The following is an 18,102-nucleotide window of genomic DNA, read 5'->3' as shown; positions in this document are numbered from 1 at the left end:
CTACTTTGCAGAGAAGCAGCATGATGGGACAGGTAGACACACAACCCCTGGGCACTGGGCCTTGCTATTTTGTAGTTTCTCGTGCCCTCTGTGACAAATCAAAAGCCCCTTTTGTCTGTTTGAGATCAGCCCCGGGAAGGAAGGGTCTCTTCCATGCAGGTGGATAGTTTCTCCATGGCCAGGACTCTCTTCAGTGCACTGCTCCCATGGTGTGTCATACCAAGGTTTGTCCTTTTCAAAGCCCTTTCACCAGGGGTCCTCTTAATCCTCTTTTGGATTGCATGCAGTGGGAATAGGCAGCTTTCATGGAGTTATGACCTGATTTTTTTTTTACTCTGAGTACTCTTGCAAGAAAAATAGATTGATGCATAGGAAAACATGCATTTAATTTTACAACAGGAAGAGTTTACAAGTCCCCAGCCATTAAAATAGAATAGATAGATTTGCCTGTAAATGTGAGCAGCCAAGTTGGATTTGATATTAACATACACTGATGTGCCTTTACACAAAAGGGACACTACAGGGGGTTGTTAATGTGAGAATGAATTAAAATTGCATATGCTTTTAGATCTTTTAGAGATCTGAAGCAAGATAATGGAGACTAAGTGGTTCAACTACTTTAAAAAATTAAAAAAAAAAGCTTGGACTAACAAATAAGTATGAATATGTTTACAATAATATTTAATGGTCTATGCCTAGGCAGGCTTATTGACTCTCACTAAGACTCTGCTCGTGTTATTTCAGCAAATTTTGTGCATTTTTTTTTTTTAAAAATACATCTGTTATCTCCAAATCTAGGTAGAATTGCTTCCATTGAAGTATCTAAAAGAAATTGCTTAAGGTTTTAGTCACTGCATCTATACCCGCACATTCAAAGCACATTCATATTATTCACTTAAGCTTTATGTAAAACTGGTCTTTCTCTTGTCAAAGAAAGTAAACATTTAAGGAACAGAATGATTCATGTAGTTGACCCCAATCATCTGCTTCTGCTGGGTTTGAACACCTTTCCTAGCTTGGTGTCACCACAGACACAGAAAAACAGTGTTATGAGACTCTCACTGCCTTTGCTCTGCATTTTTGTTCCCGGAGATCCCTTGGCATGCCCAAAATAGCAAAGGTTGCGTATAAAAGCAGAGCAATAAACCAGCAGCAATTTAAAAAATGCTGATAGAAGATGGAAAATATCTGAGATGAAAACTGCCCAATATGCTGAACAGCTACATCAAGATCTTAGTGTCTTTTCCTTCTGTGTAGATCTGAAGTCAGAGAAGCTTTGATTTTAGGCTTTGATTTTATTAACAGATTTCACCCATCACAGTTAGCCTGTGCTGGATGGAAAAGGATCCCAAGAGAAAAGTGGGAGAGTTTCAGAGCTAGTTGCATGTCCCTTTCAGAGCAAGAGTGGCACATGGGATAGAGTCACCTGGAAGGGCACAGTGGAGGTAATGGGTAACCCTAATGTTTCTGTGTCAAAAGTTATTTTATAATGTGTCTCTTATACCGAATCACAGGATGGGTCATGTTGGAAAGAACCACAGTGGGGCATCTGATCCAACCTCCCAGCTCAAGCAGTTTCATCCCAGAGCACCTGGCACAGGAGTGTGTCCAGATAGTTCTTGAATATCCCCATGGAAGGGGGACATCCACAGCCTATCTGGGTAACCTGTTCCAGTGCTTGGTGACCTGCACAGTATGGAACTTCTTCCTGATGTTCAGGTGGAACTTCCTGAGCCTCAGTTCCTGCCTGTTGCCTCTTGTCCCGCTGAGCAGACCCTGGTCCATCCTCTGGCCCCTCCCTGTAGATATTCATAGGCACTGTCATCACTTCCTGAGGCTGAACAGCCCCAGTCCTTCATCCTTTCCTCATCAGAGAGATGCTCCTGTCCCTTGATCTTTGTAGCCCTCCCCTGGACCAGCTGCAGGAGCTCTGTTTCTCTTTTGCACAGAGGAGTCCAGAATTTAATTGACAACTTTAAGTTATCAGCAGCATTTATTCTGCCACAGGAACAGAAAATCAGGCCAGGGATATCTCTGTTTTACAAGAATGTAATTTGTTTACTGCAGATTAGCTTTGCCTTTTGGACAGTCATCACATGAGTTTTAATCTGTTCGTGAAGCGCTAGGTCTATCATCTATTGATATCAGTGGCAGTACAAAGTCAGGGTTTTTCTTTCTCTCTTTCACTTCTTGGTCAACAGTGCAGAGAACAATTTCCATAATCCTTTTCTTATGAGAAATCTTTTCCTGGGCATTAAAGGTATCCTTTTTCCTAGTTGTGTGAATACTTTGGATGTCACAAGTACATTGTGCTATAGAAAGAATTTGCATAAAAAGTGTCTGCTGTACTGCTGAGAAAAATAGCAGATTTAAAAAAAAAAAAAAAAACCCAAACATATCCATTAAATGAAAAAGAAAAGTATGGCTTGAAGATCTGCTAACAGCAGAACGTACTGCAACTGAATATTAGCAAGTCATCTAGATCAGGTAATAGATGATGTTCTGAGAAGTCCTAATAAACAGAAGCTAAGCAAACAGGTTGACATACATTAAGAAAAAATATAATACATGCACACACACTTGCCACTTTTTATTTTCCACCAAATTATTTTTAATAAAGGAGCAAAAAATCTAGTCTTGTAAATCCATACTTGAAGTTCTTTTGGCTCAGTAATCCTATTTCTTAAAGGCCTGTATGAGATTGAAAATTGAATAATTAAATCCATGTTGACTGTGCCTATTTATGAAAACCTGGTGCATATACAATGTGTTTACATAGTTAAATAGATATTAGAAGTGTTTTAATGTAATAGTTCTATGGTATACAGTATATAGTAGCTCTGTATTTTGCTTATACTTGGTAAATTTCTTGCTTGATGTGACTTTTGGTGAGTTTTAACATTTGCCCAGCCAGTCTCTCTGTTTCTCTCTTTCTCTGTGAGGTTCACATGTAAACTGCTTTAAAGATTGCATAATGACTGTTTGGCATGTCCTACAGGCAAAGGCCCAGAAACCCTTTTTGCTGGCTATAACCTCAATGATAATGAGTGGCACACAGTGCGTGTGGTGCGGCGAGGAAAAGGTTTAAAGTTAATGGTGGATGACCAGCAGGCTGTGACAGGTACTGTGGCATTGGGATTCCATGAGTCCATGTTGTTGGGGGGAAACACAAAGCAAAGCAAAAACAAAACAAAACAATACAGAAATAAAATTACTTTATCTGAGAGAAACATGCTTTTTTTCCCTTTTCTTGGGTAAGAGTCAAAATTCATGTTAGGCATCTTGGAATGCTGGTACAAGAAGTGTGTTATTACACTTGCTGTAAATGTTGCTCTAAGGTTGCAATTGAAATTAATGAAAGCCTTCGTGCTGACTTAAATGAATGTTTTTATACAGTGATTGGAGAGAAGTGATTTGGTACATCACTAATGAGAAGGCAAGCAAAATGCTTTTGGCAACACATTGTTAAGGCTAAACTCTAAACAGCTGCTGGAAGCAAGAATTTAATAAACATTTGAAGGATATTCTACTGTAGTTTGAATCTTGCATCAACTGTCCTCAATAATTATATATTAGGCAGCATGTTTTTCTCAAATACTAAAATAGCAGTTGGGGTGGGAGAAAACAAAAATGACATGTATGCTAGCAGATGATAGAAATGTATTTCTCTATTTATATTATCAGAAATGTTAATAGGGAGCACATTGATTTTGTCCTGTACAAGACATTGTTCACATGCATGTTGTTGATAGCAGCTTATCTGGCTTCTGGCCCTGATTCCTTGCACAGCAGAACGTGCCTAAACTTTTTTGTTAGCTATTTAGAATTATCCTTTGGTTTTGTGTAGCATTAAACAACTTTTATCATTGGTTCTAAGCTTTATTAAAATGGTAACAAGTTAAATGTTTTGGGTTTTTTTTAAAGAGGAGTGTAACTTCTTTAATAATCCCTTTTCACCTCAGCAGAACACTGAGGGTCTTGTCACCGGTAGAAAAATAATTCATATAGCTGCAAGAACATATTTTCTAGAACCAGAAATTGCCAATACATCTTCCAGCGCTGAAGTCTGTGTATGTTATGATGCCTAGGGTCATTTTCCCAAGAATGTAGATGGCCTAAACAATTTCTTTTCGTTTTGATAGTATAGGAGGAAATATAGAAAAAAAATATAACTTTGCTGTTTCAACTGCTACCCAAGGCAGATTCTAATGTAGAGGATATTATTTAGATCAAAAACTAGTGTAAGATCCAAATGCACAATTCCTGGACTCCTCATGCCAGAGTTCTAATTTACAAATACTGCAGGTTACATAACCTGGGTCCAGCTTTCTGGTGCAACACTTGTATTCTTTCCACAAGCCAGCATCTACATCCAAAAATGGCCAGTTGACTTGAATTCCCTCTCAGTTCTTCAAGCTGGAACTTGTCTGCAATTGCATAATGCACAGATGTTTAATGCTACTAATCCAAAAGGAGAAATTCACCCCAGTGTTTTGGAGGGAAAAAGACATCCTGAGTTTCCTAAACTCCCTGTAGGAGTCTGCATGGCCAATCTGTGGCCTCCTCCACCAGTGAGGGGGAAACTGAAATATGAGAAGGCACAGAGGGAACTTTAAATATGGGTAATCTGCTGTTAGTTCCATGAATGTCATATTTCCTACAAAGAAAATATTTATTGTTGTGTAAGTGGTGAGAAGTTTTGTTTTGTTTTTGGGGGGTGGGTTGTTTTTTTTTTTGTTTGTTTGTTTTGGGTTTTTTTCAACACTGAGTGTTTTGAAAGCCTTTACAAGTTTAAATTTCAGATGCGTGCAATATAATTTAATGTGTTGTAGCTTTGAATTTCCTGAAAGGATAGGGAAAGGGTTGCCATATGGCATTAAAGTGTGCTTGTTCTAAACTGCTTAGAACTTTTCTTCAGATGTTCCAACAATCAGAAATTTGGTTAAAATACAACCCATTAATTTTTCATGTGAAATGTTATTATGGTTTTATGAGGAGAATAAGGAAGTAAACTGACTTCCTACTAAAAATTCCAGCTTTCTTCTGCCACATGTTGTTTTTCTTTTTTGATTCCATTTCCTGTGCTGTATATGAAAGAATCCCTATCAGATGCAGAAAACTTAAGCTGGAGGAAAATCCATTAAATAATTCAGCCTGACTTTCTAATTTTTACAGATTATAAAATGCCATTTGTTCATTTGTGAGTTGTGTTTAGTCCTCTTTGACAAATAATGATGTGTACATGGATGCATAATATAATTCAGTCATAATTAGCTTTCATTGGAAGCCATGCAGGTGGTTTTGAAGAAGGTACTCGTCATAGAAGAGTTTAAATACTTCTAGCCTTGATGAGCCTTATTTTCTAAGACTGTATAGAAAATAAAAGTGGTTGGAAGGTCACTAAATTTGGATAACAGAATAGCTTATAGTTATGAACTGAAATTCAATTGCCCTTTTGTATGATGTTTTTCCACAAGCCTGACAAAGTTAAAAAAAAACAAAACACAAACAAAAAAAAAAAAAACTAATCCCCAAACACCCAACCTTGTAAGTACAAACTACATTCTTTTTTACTTCATTGCTGCATTTACAAATCCTGTGGAGCATTATGTGAACTCTCAAGTCCTGTTTGCATGTTTGTAGGCCTGAAATGTTGAAGGGATATTTGGGATGTGAGCCCAGATTCTGGAACTTTTTTATTACTATGCTCAAGAAAGTAATATGTTCAATGTAGTGGGAATATTGTGCTATAGGCCAAAGCTTGGTGGATTTTTGCCATGACATTATTGGAATGCCATCTGAAGGGATACAAGCCTGGAATACATAATGTTCCTTTCTGAAACCTGATCCTCGGCTCTTTGGCTGTGATCCAATATACAGCTCTTGTCCCAACAAAAATTACACATTTGGCATTTTTCAGGGCAGCTTCCTGACTCATTACTGCATGGAAGAACCCATTTTTTGCTTAATACATTCAGGGAAAGTGGTGTCTTCAGAACTGATATTTAGAAACAAGAACATCAAGAAGACTGTCCCTGGGGTTTAGGGTGCCCCTTGCAGTGCTCAGCCCTGTGAGTACAGATCCCAGGTGGGGTTCAATGACAAGTTGTCCTACTGAACTCATCCCAAAGCTAAGCAAGCTACTTGTAAATATTTATCATAAATTATTAGAGCAACTTTTATGCCTGAATGGTATTAAAACTTACAGAGCTATTTTTCCTGTAACTTCACTGATGCCTGTACTTGTATCTCAGTGCTGAGACTTAACCTGCTCATGAATTCATCTCCCTGGGCAAATCTCAGATATGAACGTCTCTCTTTCCCTTGTCTTTTCCCTGTCACACACGTGTCCACAGACACTTGCTTTTGACACCTACGAAGGTACAGCTGTGTCAGCCTCCTCCAGGCTTTGTGCACCACTTCTGGCATGTCCAGCCTGGGGCAGTGCTCACACTGTCTCTTGGAACAGAATATTTGGGGAGGCACAGAGGGAACTTGGCTCCTCAGCAGCTTTACCACTGTGGGAACTGTTTTATGCCAGGACTTAGTCCAGACTGGCTAGGTCTGCTCTTCACCTTCTGTGTACTCCATGAGAGACGTGAAGCAACTAAGGAACTGGGGAGTCCAGGCCATGGTTTGCAAAAGGTACATTAAATGGTGAAATTCATTAGTAATAAGAAGCCGGTTTTCCACACAATGTGACCGTGAATCAGCCCTGTGAAAATACTGCCCTACTTCTTTAAAATAAGCATGGAAAAAATTGGACATTCTGTCAGAAAAAGGAACTCTTCAGTGAACACAATTTTGATGTGCTGAGTAAGGTATTTAATAACGAGCTTAAAAACTTACCTGACCTGTATGCAGTGTACTCTGGCAGTGCTGATCCTTTCCTCCAGTCAGCAAATTTCAGGCTTCTTGCTCTGCAGTGGTCCTGGCATGGCAGAGAGAACTCAAAGACAGCTGTGGGGTTTGCTTTCAGACACCTTTTTGGCAGAAGCAAGTCCCTTATTGTTTCCAGGATTGCAAAACACTGGCATGCACCCTTCCCGCAGGCTTTCTGCTCTGCCCATCTCTTGGGCTCTGCCCCTTCTCTCGTGGTTTATCCCCATGGTACAAAGCCAGTTGATTTGAAGCAGCTCTCCACCCTTGTCGCACAGGGCTTTTTGCAGCAGCTCTGGCATTAATGTACCTAAGACAGCTGAAACAGGAATCCTTCCTACTGCTAGTCAAATCATGCACATTGAAGCAAAACACACGGAATAGAATCCGTCAAGCTGTTCTGTTTCTCTTTCATGAGACTCTGATATTGTTGGTTTAGCTCTGAGATTGGTCTTTGTGTTCCTCACGTTAAGTAATTGCACTTACTTACAGTAAAACCCCACATCTGCTTAGGTGCAACTGAAGTGAGGGATTTTGTTGGCAGTTTAATGTACTCTGGTAAACTGTTTCAGTTTAGAAATTTTTCTGTTGGCCTTATCCAAATGTACTGAATGCTTTGGAGAGGCTCCTGGATTTACCAGTGATTAGGATGAATTTGGAACAATTCCCTTTGGCGGCAACAATTGGCCTTGCACATTCTGAAAAGTGTGAAATGTTGCAAATGCTTAATCACATGATGTGCTCTTTGACCTCCCCTTTCAGGCACTAACACATGTTTTCTTGTTGCTGTTTAAAGGTCAAATGGCTGGCGATCACACACGGCTGGAATTCCACAACATAGAAACAGGAATAATAACAGAACGGCGCTACCTGTCTTCTGTGCCTTCTAATTTTATTGGGCATCTACAGAGTCTCACATTTAATGGCATGGCATACATTGACTTATGTAAAAATGGAGACATCGATTATTGTGAGCTAAATGCAAGATTCGGGTTCAGGAACATCATAGCAGACCCTGTAACCTTTAAAACAAAAGCAAGTTATGTTGCACTGGCCACGCTACAAGCGTACACATCTATGCACCTTTTTTTCCAGTTCAAAACCACCTCCCTGGACGGATTGATACTTTTTAACAGTGGCGATGGAAATGATTTCATTGTGGTTGAATTAGTAAAAGGGTATGTATGGATTAGCGTAATGACAAAACCAGTCCATTCGAGATGTGTGTGCAGGAGGAATACACATTAAAGTTTAGGATGCAAATCTTTTTCTTTTTCTTTTTTCTTTTTTTTTTTTTTTCCTGACTGGATAGATGTGATCGATAAATGTTTCTTCCTGTTGAACTTGATGTGCTCTGTTGTGACTCTTTCTTTCAGATGAAGCTAGATGCCTGAAATGTATGAAAGTAAAAAATAGCTATAACTTCTCTCGTGCTTACCACAAAGAAGTGCTAGTTTGTAGCCTCCCTCTTGTTCTCTCTCTCTACGTATGTATGCATGTCTTGGTACATGGGGCGCTCGTTGCTTTCCAGAAACTTGGGACTGCACCTCAACTCATCCAAACGAGTGGCAACTTCTCAGAACCACAGTTGCTTCCCCATCTGGCATTCATTGTTGTCTTCTGGTTTAGCCAGCGCTGCTGAGGAGTGCAAGCAAATAGAAAATATTAGACGTGTTAATTATTGCCCCCTTGCTATGTAAAGAAAAAGGAAACTTTTCCAATTTTTTCTTTTTTCCCAGGTATTTGCACTACGTGTTTGACTTGGGAAACGGTGCCAACCTCATCAAGGGAAGTTCTAACAAACCTCTGAATGACAACCAGTGGCATAATGTCATGATATCAAGGGACACCAACAACCTACACACTGTAAAGATTGACACTAAAATCACAACACAGAGCACAGCAGGAGCCAGAAATTTAGATCTAAAAAGTAAGTACAGTGATTTTTGTATTATTTACAGTGAGGGCCATTACAGAATAATAAACAGAATAAATCACAGATGTAAAGTACCGTATAATTTTTTAATATTGTATGAAACCTTTTTTTTTACAATAATCAGTATGATAACAAGAGATTACACCACCTTCACCAGACAATGCCACTTTAGTAGTACTTCTGCACAGGCAGGTGCAACTTTAAGCATGTGAAGATCCCATGGGAATTAAGAAAAAAAAAAAAAAAAAGGTAGGAAATTATAATAATAAAAAGTGGCCCATATAAACCAAAATATAGTTGAGGGACTAAAGGAGGCTTACAATGTCTATGTAAAAAGCTTGACTTTTACATGGACATAGGTTATAAAATTAGCATAACCTACTCATCTAAATATGTAATGCATCATAATTTTGATTGCAGGTGGGGTAAATTTGTTCCCAACACTAAACCTACATGTTATAAATACAGCTAGATTCTTAAGATCTATTTTTTATGAACAACATATGTATATTTTAAAATAAGTGATAGCAATAAGTTCTATGGATGGATTTCTGAAAAACTAATTTTCATCTGAGGAAAATATCTTTTTGAAAGGAAGCATAGGTATACTTTTAAAATAATGACTACCTAATCAGGCATAAGAATATATGTTCTAGTCATGTGGAAAAGTAGTGTGTATCTTATGATTCTTTAAAAAGGCTCTTAGCAGAAAAACCAAAATTTCATAACTGTCAAAGACATACGATATTTCAAAAGCCAGGATGTTCAAAGTAGATATTAATATTCCATCAAGAGCTTATTCCTTGCTGAATTTTCTTTTGACTGCCTCTGAGTCACAGATAATGAGCTGACCTTGGTAATTATGCTGGATTTTGTGATATTTTACATGTTTGCCTCACTTGAAAGTGCTATTAAAATTGTAAGAAAGACTGTGAAAACAGTATCCTGATATGTCATAATCTTCAATAAGAGATTCCTCTATTTAAAAACCTGGCATTTCTGATAAAGCTTTTTGGGTGGCTCACACTCCATTCCTAAAGTAGCATTTCAAATCTGTGCCATGCTGTTTCTCAGGTTTGCATTCTTTAAAACGCCATCAATTTTTTTATTGCTACAGTGTAATATTTTAATATCGTTTTTGGTACTGTAGATAAAGCATCCAGCTTTCTCCTTGACATTCTTAAGATGGCAAGTATTACTTATGCATATCTGTATGTCTTTAATATGTTTGGCTCTTTTCCTGGCAGTTAAATCAGGCATGGGTAGGGAAAAAAAAATTTTAAAAAAATCCTGTTGCGAACTGATAATTAGCACAGCCATTAAATATTTATTTATTTATTTATTTATAAAAATATAAATATTTTATTTCTTTTTCAAAGCGATTGTGGTGGGTCTTTGGTGTGCCGCCTTATTTAAGGAAAGTTCCTTAAGGAAGTTCCTAGGGCTCAGGTTCTCCCCGTGTGCCCAATAAAGGCACTAGAGAGCGCTGCGATCTCACCGAACGCTGCAGAATCCAGCATCCCTTTGCATCCCTTCGTGTGCTGAGCTTTGGAAATGCTGCTCTCGCCTTCCGCTTTTTGAAGTAAAGCTGTATCCACAGCTGCCGCGTTTACTAAACTTGAATTCCTCTGGAATTTAAAAACAACAAAAAAAAAACAAAAACAAAAAAAAAAAAAAAAAAAAAAACAAACAAACAAACAAAAAAAAATAAAAAGAATGAGGAGCATGAAAAAGGAACCGTACTGAGACTTGAAGCGAGTAAGGTGAATTGTGTTAGATGATTTTCTATAATTTACCACCCAGGGAATGTGGATAGTGAAGGAATAACAAGCCTGACGTGTTCAGTGCAGGAATATACAGCAAGCACCTCTCTGAAACTGGTCTAGCATGCACAGGTCCTCAACATCTGTCTTCTCATAATAGTATGCCTCATTTTCTTTTATTGTTCTAAATGTATTATACTATATTTTTCTCAGTGAGCTTCCTTTAAATATGGCACAATATATAATCATGAGAATGTTGGTTGGATTTAGGAGGGGATTCAAGCTGGTACTTTTTATCCAGCAGGCTAAAAGGGAAGAAAAAAAATTGCCTTTTTTTACTGTTTTTCCTTCCTTAGTATTTAGTAGAAATTATCTACTGTGGTTGCTTCTTTTCTATTTTACATCTGTGTTCCTTGCAATGGCATGTTTCTGCTGTGCTATAAACACTCCATATGCTTTCCTGGTATAAATAGTTACAGTTAATTCATTGCCCTGTACTGTCTTAGCCTTAGCAACAAAGCCAATGCAAAATCACACTTCCTGCCACTGGCAGCACTAGTTCTGCTTAACCAGAGTTATCATTAGGTAAAATATAAATGTGTGCAGATAGCATGAAACCCGCAGCCATTCTGAGTAATTGTGGAGTTACCAGATTTCTGATTTTGAAATCCAAGCTGATCCTAGAAAAAGAAACCCACTGTATGTGGGTTTTTGCAAATACACAGTGAATTGAGCACAAAGATAAGACACAGATTGTGTTGTTGAGCCTGCACAGCATGGAAGTTGTCTGGGAGAGCAGACAGCTGCCATAAAAGTAAGGGAGAGAATTTCCAATATATGTTTCCTTTTGGGGGCAGGATTTGGCTGTACAACACAGAAAGTTCATTATCACACACATCAGTTCCCTGCATAACCTCTGGTAAAATTTCAGCAGCTACCTGTGGAAACACATATATTACATCCTGCAGCCTAATTATTGCTGTAATTAGATGGGTAAATTATAAATTGGGGACAAATAAGTGAGCGAAAATAATTCTGTGTTTGGATTCCAAGAACTGTGTAATTTTTCCTCACAGGGAAAATTAGCAAAGGGTGCTGAGGTATAGTTCTAGCAATAACCCGTAAAGATAAATGAGTCTGAACAGCAAAAGCGGTGCAGCTCGAGCCTGCCAGCACAGTTGCACAGCAAATTTCCTTTCATATATTTCATGAGCACATTCCCTGTCCTGCTCTCAGGATAGCTCAGGTGGTTGACATGGCTGCAATTCAAGGCCTGAAAGAGTTGGGTGGAAGGGAATTCTTGCCTGTTGTACTTGATGCTGTGCTCTGATGTTGTGAGGGGTCTGAGTAGCCTCAAAGGGCTGAAAAACAAGAGAAAATGACTTATTTTATGGAGTGACTACATTGGTGGACAAGGGAAAGATTATAGATGTCATTTGTCTGGACTTCTGTAAAACCTTCCACACAGTTACCCACAAGATCCTTTTCCCCAAACTGGAGAGAGGTGGATTAAATGAGGGATAAGAAGGTGGCTGGACAGCTGCATCCAGTGGTGGTCAACAACTCAAAGTCCTGATGGACAGCACTGACAAGTGATGTCTCTCAGGGGTCCTTGTTGGCAGTGAAATTAAATCCCTTTGTTATTGACACGGAGAGAGGGATTGAGTGCACCCTCAGCATATTTGCTGACGACACCAAGCTGGGTGGTGTGGTTGACACGCCTGAGGACAGGATGCCATCCAGAGGGACCTGGACAAGTCCCACTGTAGTGGAGTAGTGGACCCATTTTGTTCTTATGAGGTTTAATAAGACCAAGGTGCTGCCCCTGGGATGGGGCTGCCCTCAGTGTCAACCCAGGCTGGGGGTGAACAGGTCGAGAGCAGCCCTGCCCTGAAGGACTGGGGGGGCAGGCGGATGGGGGGCTGGATGTGAGCTGGCCACGTGTGCTGGCAGCCCAGAGAGCCAAACGGGTCCTGGGCTGCATCAGGAGCACCGTGGGCAGGGAGGGGATTCTGCCCCTCTGCCCTGCCCTGCTGGGATCCCTCCTGGAATATTGCTCCCAGCACGGGAAGGACAGGGAGCTGCTGGAGCCAGTCCAGAGGAGCCACCAAGATGATCTGAGCGATGGAACACCTCTGCCATGAAGAAAGGCTGAGAGAGTTGGGGTTGCTCAGTCTGGACAGGAGAAGGCTTTGGGGTGACCCAATTTTTGGCTTCCAGTTCCCAAAGGAAGCCTGGAAGGAAACTGGAGAGGGACTTTTTTACAAGGGTGTGTAGTGACAGGATAAACTGAAAGAGTAGTTTTAGGTTAGATATATGGAAGGAATTCTTCACTGTGAGGCTGGTGAGGCACTGGCACAGGTTGCCCAGAGAAGCTGTGGATGCTCCATCCCTGGAAATGTTTATGACCAGGTTGGGTGGGTCTCTGAGCAACCTGACCTAGTGAAAGGTGTCCCTGCCCATGGCAAAGGGGTTGGAAAGATCCTTAAAGTCCCTTCCAACACACACCATTTTGTGATCTTTGCTCCTCTCTGTTGCCAAGGAAATGTTGTCTTCCTGTCTCAGACTGTGACTTTTGCAATGTCTATAATGTCTCTTCTCTCTCCACATTTTTTTCTGTGTGGTATGGAAAACTGTAGTTCTGTCAGAAATTATTTTATTTTATAAGTACATCCTCAAGCACACTTTATATCCACTTACCTACTAGGGTTTAATCTTCCTCTTGCTTCTCTCCTACACATATAGGCAGTATTTTAATCCCCAGAGCTTTCACACGCTTTTTTAAACAGCAGGCATAAAAATCCCTGCAAAATCCAAACAGAATTCTCTTGGAATACCAATCAGAAAATTAAAATATTTTAGCATTTTAATTGTTTATAAATTGAAATGAGAAGCTGAGATATTGTACTCTTTACCAAACGAGAAGGTAAAGACTGCTGCAGTTATTTTAGACTGAGCAATGAGTAGTTACAAACTTTTATACAAGTTAGTAGTTTCAGAACTTCAGTATCCAATCCAGTTTTAAACTTTCCAGATGACAGAATGTATTCACAGATATGCTGTATCCTCTAAGATGATATACAGTCATCCTAATCTTGATATTGGGCTAACTATATATTTTTTAGAAGAAAATCACCATTCTGAAAAAAAAATCCTGCACAGCTCAACATTTATGGGTTAACTTTTGCTGCCTGTGCATCATTTCATATGTCAAGACCTGCTTTTTTGAACTGACATTGATAATTTCCACTTGTCTCACTGTCATCATCTTTCATGTGGCCTTCTCAAATGTCAGTTTTAGAGCCTATTGTAAGTCATATGTTATTCCTGTGCTGCTATATCACTGCATCCTCAAAAAATGCTATTCATGTTAGAGCACACATCAGAATCAGCCTCCTTGGATTAAAATAACCTGTCTAGATCTCTTGTCTGTTTCACTTTTATTTCTGTATCTGTTCACTGGCCCCTGGCTTCCTTTATTCTTTTGAGATAGGGCTGCTGCTTCTATCTATGTTTGCTTTTTCACTTGCTGTTTTGTCCAATACTATGAGAGCAGACTAGACTGAAGCACCTGAAAGAATAGTTATATTAATTTCTGGTATCACCAGTGGTTTTACAAATGCACCAAATTATAGTTCTTCAATGTGCGTAAAGATTTGCTTGGCAATTAATTCATCCTTGTAAACTTTGAATGCAATTAACTAAATTATCAGTAGATCTACTGGCCTGGCATATTCATTGATGATTTGCAATAGTCCCTTAATCTATTGATTTTTTTGTTTGCCTGTCAAAGTAGGTTATTCATGCTGAGCTAAATTAGTCTTGAGCATAATGAGGAATTCCTGTTTCAGCAGTGGAAATTGAAATTGTTTATATTTTATGTAATATTTCTCTCTGTTGTTTTGTACTGAGGCAGTTATTATTGTTGCCTCTTTATATGATTTTTTCCTACATTGCAAGGTCTCCATCAACAGCAGTGATCCTTTATATTTTTATCTCTAGAGAAACAAAGCTTTTAGAAGCACAAAACATTGTACAAATGAGCAAGTATTAATGCTTAAATATCTCAAATAATCATGCGTGAGCTAAATGTAATGACCTTGCCAGTGGGCTGTGAATTCTTCATGCAGAAATAATGTTCTGTTCCAAATACAGAGTTCCAAATACTGTCAACAGCAAATAGATCTTCCCAGTGTGACCTATTGGAGTACACAATGGCAGATGCAGCTGCTGTCTTCCTGGTAGTGAAGGAAAGCAGACTGTACAGAGGAAAAACAAAGGACTTAAAACTGAGAGCTCTTCTTTGGATTGTCCTATGTAACAAAGTTCTAGGAGTGGATAACAATAGGCCATTGGACAACCTGGTCTAATGGGAATTCCTTTATCCTCCTTTTTTTACCACTTTTTACATGCTGCTTCTAAACAATGCTGTCTACCAGGTTGTGAAAATAATTTTGATAGTGCTAAGCCTTCAGAAATTGTATCCAAATTAGCAAAATTATAAGAAGGGGTAAAAATTGAAAATCTATTCCAGTAGTTCTAGGGTAAATAAAGATATTCTAGAGCTTGTACTATGAAGTCAACAACAAATGCAGTAATCTGTCAGAGGAGTTCATGATGAAAGGGTTTTTGTTTGCTGCCTCTTTCCCCCTGTTCTTCTCAGTCTGTGATACATATATGACTGGATAGATTTGCCTTCATTCCTACAGCTGTTTGACATGCAGGTCATTACTGCTGCTAATTGTGGAATTTCTTTCAAGTCTTTCTGGAACACCAGGTAAAAGTTATGTTAAGAATTATACAGGAAGCATAGATGCTCTTAAAACTTACCAGAACCTCTGCATATTTAATATAAATATGCACCCACAGCATCCTAGCCCCCCACCCCCCCACAGATACACAAAGTGAAGAATCACATCCTAAATTTGCTTTAAAATGTGCTACTGTGAACCCTCATTACCCTTGGTATTTTAACTGAGTGATCCTTTTTGCACAAAAGGGCAGCTCCGTGGAATATCCTCAGAGTCTGAATGTGATTGTCTTGATCAAAAGAAATATCATATAAAAATTACTCTCTGCAAGCCTGCATTCAAAATGAGAATGTTTAGCATCTCGGATGGTTGGTAGCTTTATGTGGAGCTTCCTTCAGCTCTGGCCAAAGGAAGAATTTTGCAGATCATGATCTCTGAGGTCTAATAGGTCTGCTGCAAAGAGGAATTCCTCTCTATTTTGGAAGCAAGCTCTGCTAAGAGCATGTGTTGGCTGATAAAGCAGAGAGTGAAAAAATTATAGCAGGAGGAAGGGAGATGTGAATATACTGTGCCATGCAAATGCCAGCTACGTTAAATTCTGTCTACTTTTAAGGTGTGTGCCGTCCCCAGAAGTGGTCAGAACAGGAAAGAAGTGAAGGACGTTTGATGTGCTTGAGTGCCTCACCTCTCCACCACGGCCATCCCCCTGGTGCAGAGTAATTGGCCTAGCATTGATTATGTGGGAGATGGATTGCCATGCACATTTATATGGCAATTAGATTTTATTATTTACCATTTAACATGCACCACCAACTTTCCTCACAGTCCATTGCACAAGCAGACTGCTTTGGTTTTACATCCGTTTAATCTTTTTCAATGCCAGTGCTCTTCATCTAGTCTTTAGTGGGGGTAAAAACAAGCAGAGAGAAATAGAGTGGCTGGGACTGTGAGGATTTTTATTGTCAGGAAAATGTTAAATGATTTTTGTGAGACTGTTTCTTGTGAGGGAAAAAATTGGTTTTGAGAACAGAATTGTTGGGGAAAAGGTGGATTTTAATCTGGAGAAGTCTTCAGATGTGAGCACTTACTTTTTTGACTGTCTCCTTTTGTCTATTCCGTACTTTTCTCCTGAGGATGTCGTTGTGTGGTTGCTGTTTCTCACACACCAGCACTTCCTATGACACAGCTTTACTTGTCTGTGAAACATGGGCACATTTGTGTAATCTCTGAGGAGCACTAAACTGAGTCAAATATTGTAATAAGAGTGAAATCTGAGCACCAAGAGGTGGCACATCCAGCTGTCCAATTAGGAGAAAGTTTCTTGGCAGAAGAATTTGTGAAACTGTGGAAAGTCTTCAGTGTGGTGTGATGGAATCAGGAGATTGGAGGTGGAGCAGCGCCTGTACCTCCACTCTGGACTGCCATGGAAATTGGTGGCAAGTGAAAGATACTGTTCCTGGTGCACCCATCAACTGTAAATTCTTTCTGGTACCTCCTAATTCTCCTTGCCTTTTTTTTTTTTTTTTCTGTCAGTGTGGACTACGAGGCAGTGCTACAGTGAAATTGTAAAAAGAACAGTAAAATATCACTCAAAGGAAGAAATATCTTCAAAGTTCAATTCTCTTGACAAATAACTACAATATGTACTCTTGTGCCAATAAGGATGTCTGAAGGAAACCTACAATGTCAGCATTTCAGTGCTGGTGATTTCTTTTTTTTTTTTTTTTTTTTTTTTTGCTTTTCCTAATACATTTAATGGGGTATTCAGGCAAGATACTGAAAGCAGTGTAGAATTGGGGTGAAAAGATCAGTTTCTATATTCCTTCCCAAAAGAGTGAGTTGCTAACCTAGAAATTCTTCTTTATTTTTTTTTTCTTTGTATTTGCCTGTAAACATTTTGCCTTGCTTGGTTATCAGTATAGAGAACATGAAAGATGAAAGACACCACCTGCCACATCATAAAACACCCTCTTGCCTGAAGTATTTGAAAGGACAGATAACTCAGCAGAGCCTGGACAAGTAAACTAGCCACCCTTTCCCTCCTTAGGTGATAGAGGGCCTAAAAATGATAGAATACATCACTCCAACAGGAAAAATATTTGAAAATACTATTTTTCTTAAAAAAAAAAAATCACATCAAAACCAAAAGACATCAACCACAAATCAATACTGAAGCTGCAGAATGGACTCTTTGAAGTGAGTAAGTGGGCATAAAACACTAAGTTTGCATCTTCTTGTTTTCCCTCAAGTGCCCTTCCTTGCAAGTGGTAGACAAAATTCAGTCAAGCTTTGCTCTAGCACCAAGCAAGCCTGTGAATGCACAGCAAAGTGCATATTCTCTGCTGCAAAGGGGGTTTGAAAAGCCATATGCTGGAGCGTATGCGCTGCAGAAGCTGTGTGGATGCAGCATTTAAGCCTTTGTCAACAGTTCTTCTGTTTATTAATGGGCTATGATCACAGCAGGCTTCTTGGTTTATGAAAAAAAAAGAGCAATTATGTCTCATCAACGTTGTTTTAAGGAGCAAACACTTTTTTGCTATGGAACGAAGAGCAAATGTTTATTCAGGCTTGATGTAGGTGAGAAGAGAGTCTAGAATGACCACTCATCCAGTATTCAGGCCCAGTTCCTTTTCTAAAGGGTGTGCTGAAATTTGAAAGAAAAATCTCCGCTGTTCTCTGCCTATTGCACAAAGTAAATGTGCAAAAGGTGGGTGATTTTGTACACTGGGGAGGTGAGAAGCTCATCAAGGCCAAGCAGGCTCCCATATTTCAG

At 39.2% G+C, this 18,102-nt stretch overlaps 1 protein-coding gene across 33 annotated transcripts in view; it reads left to right on the top strand.

The window, feature by feature from the left end:
- The window catches only part of NRXN1 (neurexin 1), a 674,512-nt gene that overhangs the window by 309,970 nt on the left and 346,440 nt on the right, over positions 1 to 18,102 (top strand). For all 33 annotated transcript variants that reach the window (XM_068186598.1, XM_068186597.1, XM_068186587.1 and 30 more), the window contains 3 exons: positions 2,999 to 3,121; positions 7,676 to 8,057; positions 8,619 to 8,809. In XM_068186598.1, coding sequence (XP_068042699.1) covers positions 2,999 to 3,121; positions 7,676 to 8,057; positions 8,619 to 8,809 — 696 coding nt within the window. The remainder of the gene's footprint in view (positions 1 to 2,998; positions 3,122 to 7,675; positions 8,058 to 8,618; positions 8,810 to 18,102) is intronic.

This window comes from Anomalospiza imberbis, chromosome 3 (assembly GCF_031753505.1).
Source record: "Anomalospiza imberbis isolate Cuckoo-Finch-1a 21T00152 chromosome 3, ASM3175350v1, whole genome shotgun sequence".
Taxonomy (NCBI): Eukaryota; Metazoa; Chordata; class Aves; order Passeriformes; family Viduidae; genus Anomalospiza; species Anomalospiza imberbis.
Note: the sequence above shows the minus strand (reverse complement) of the source record. Positions and strands in the feature narration are given on the sequence as shown.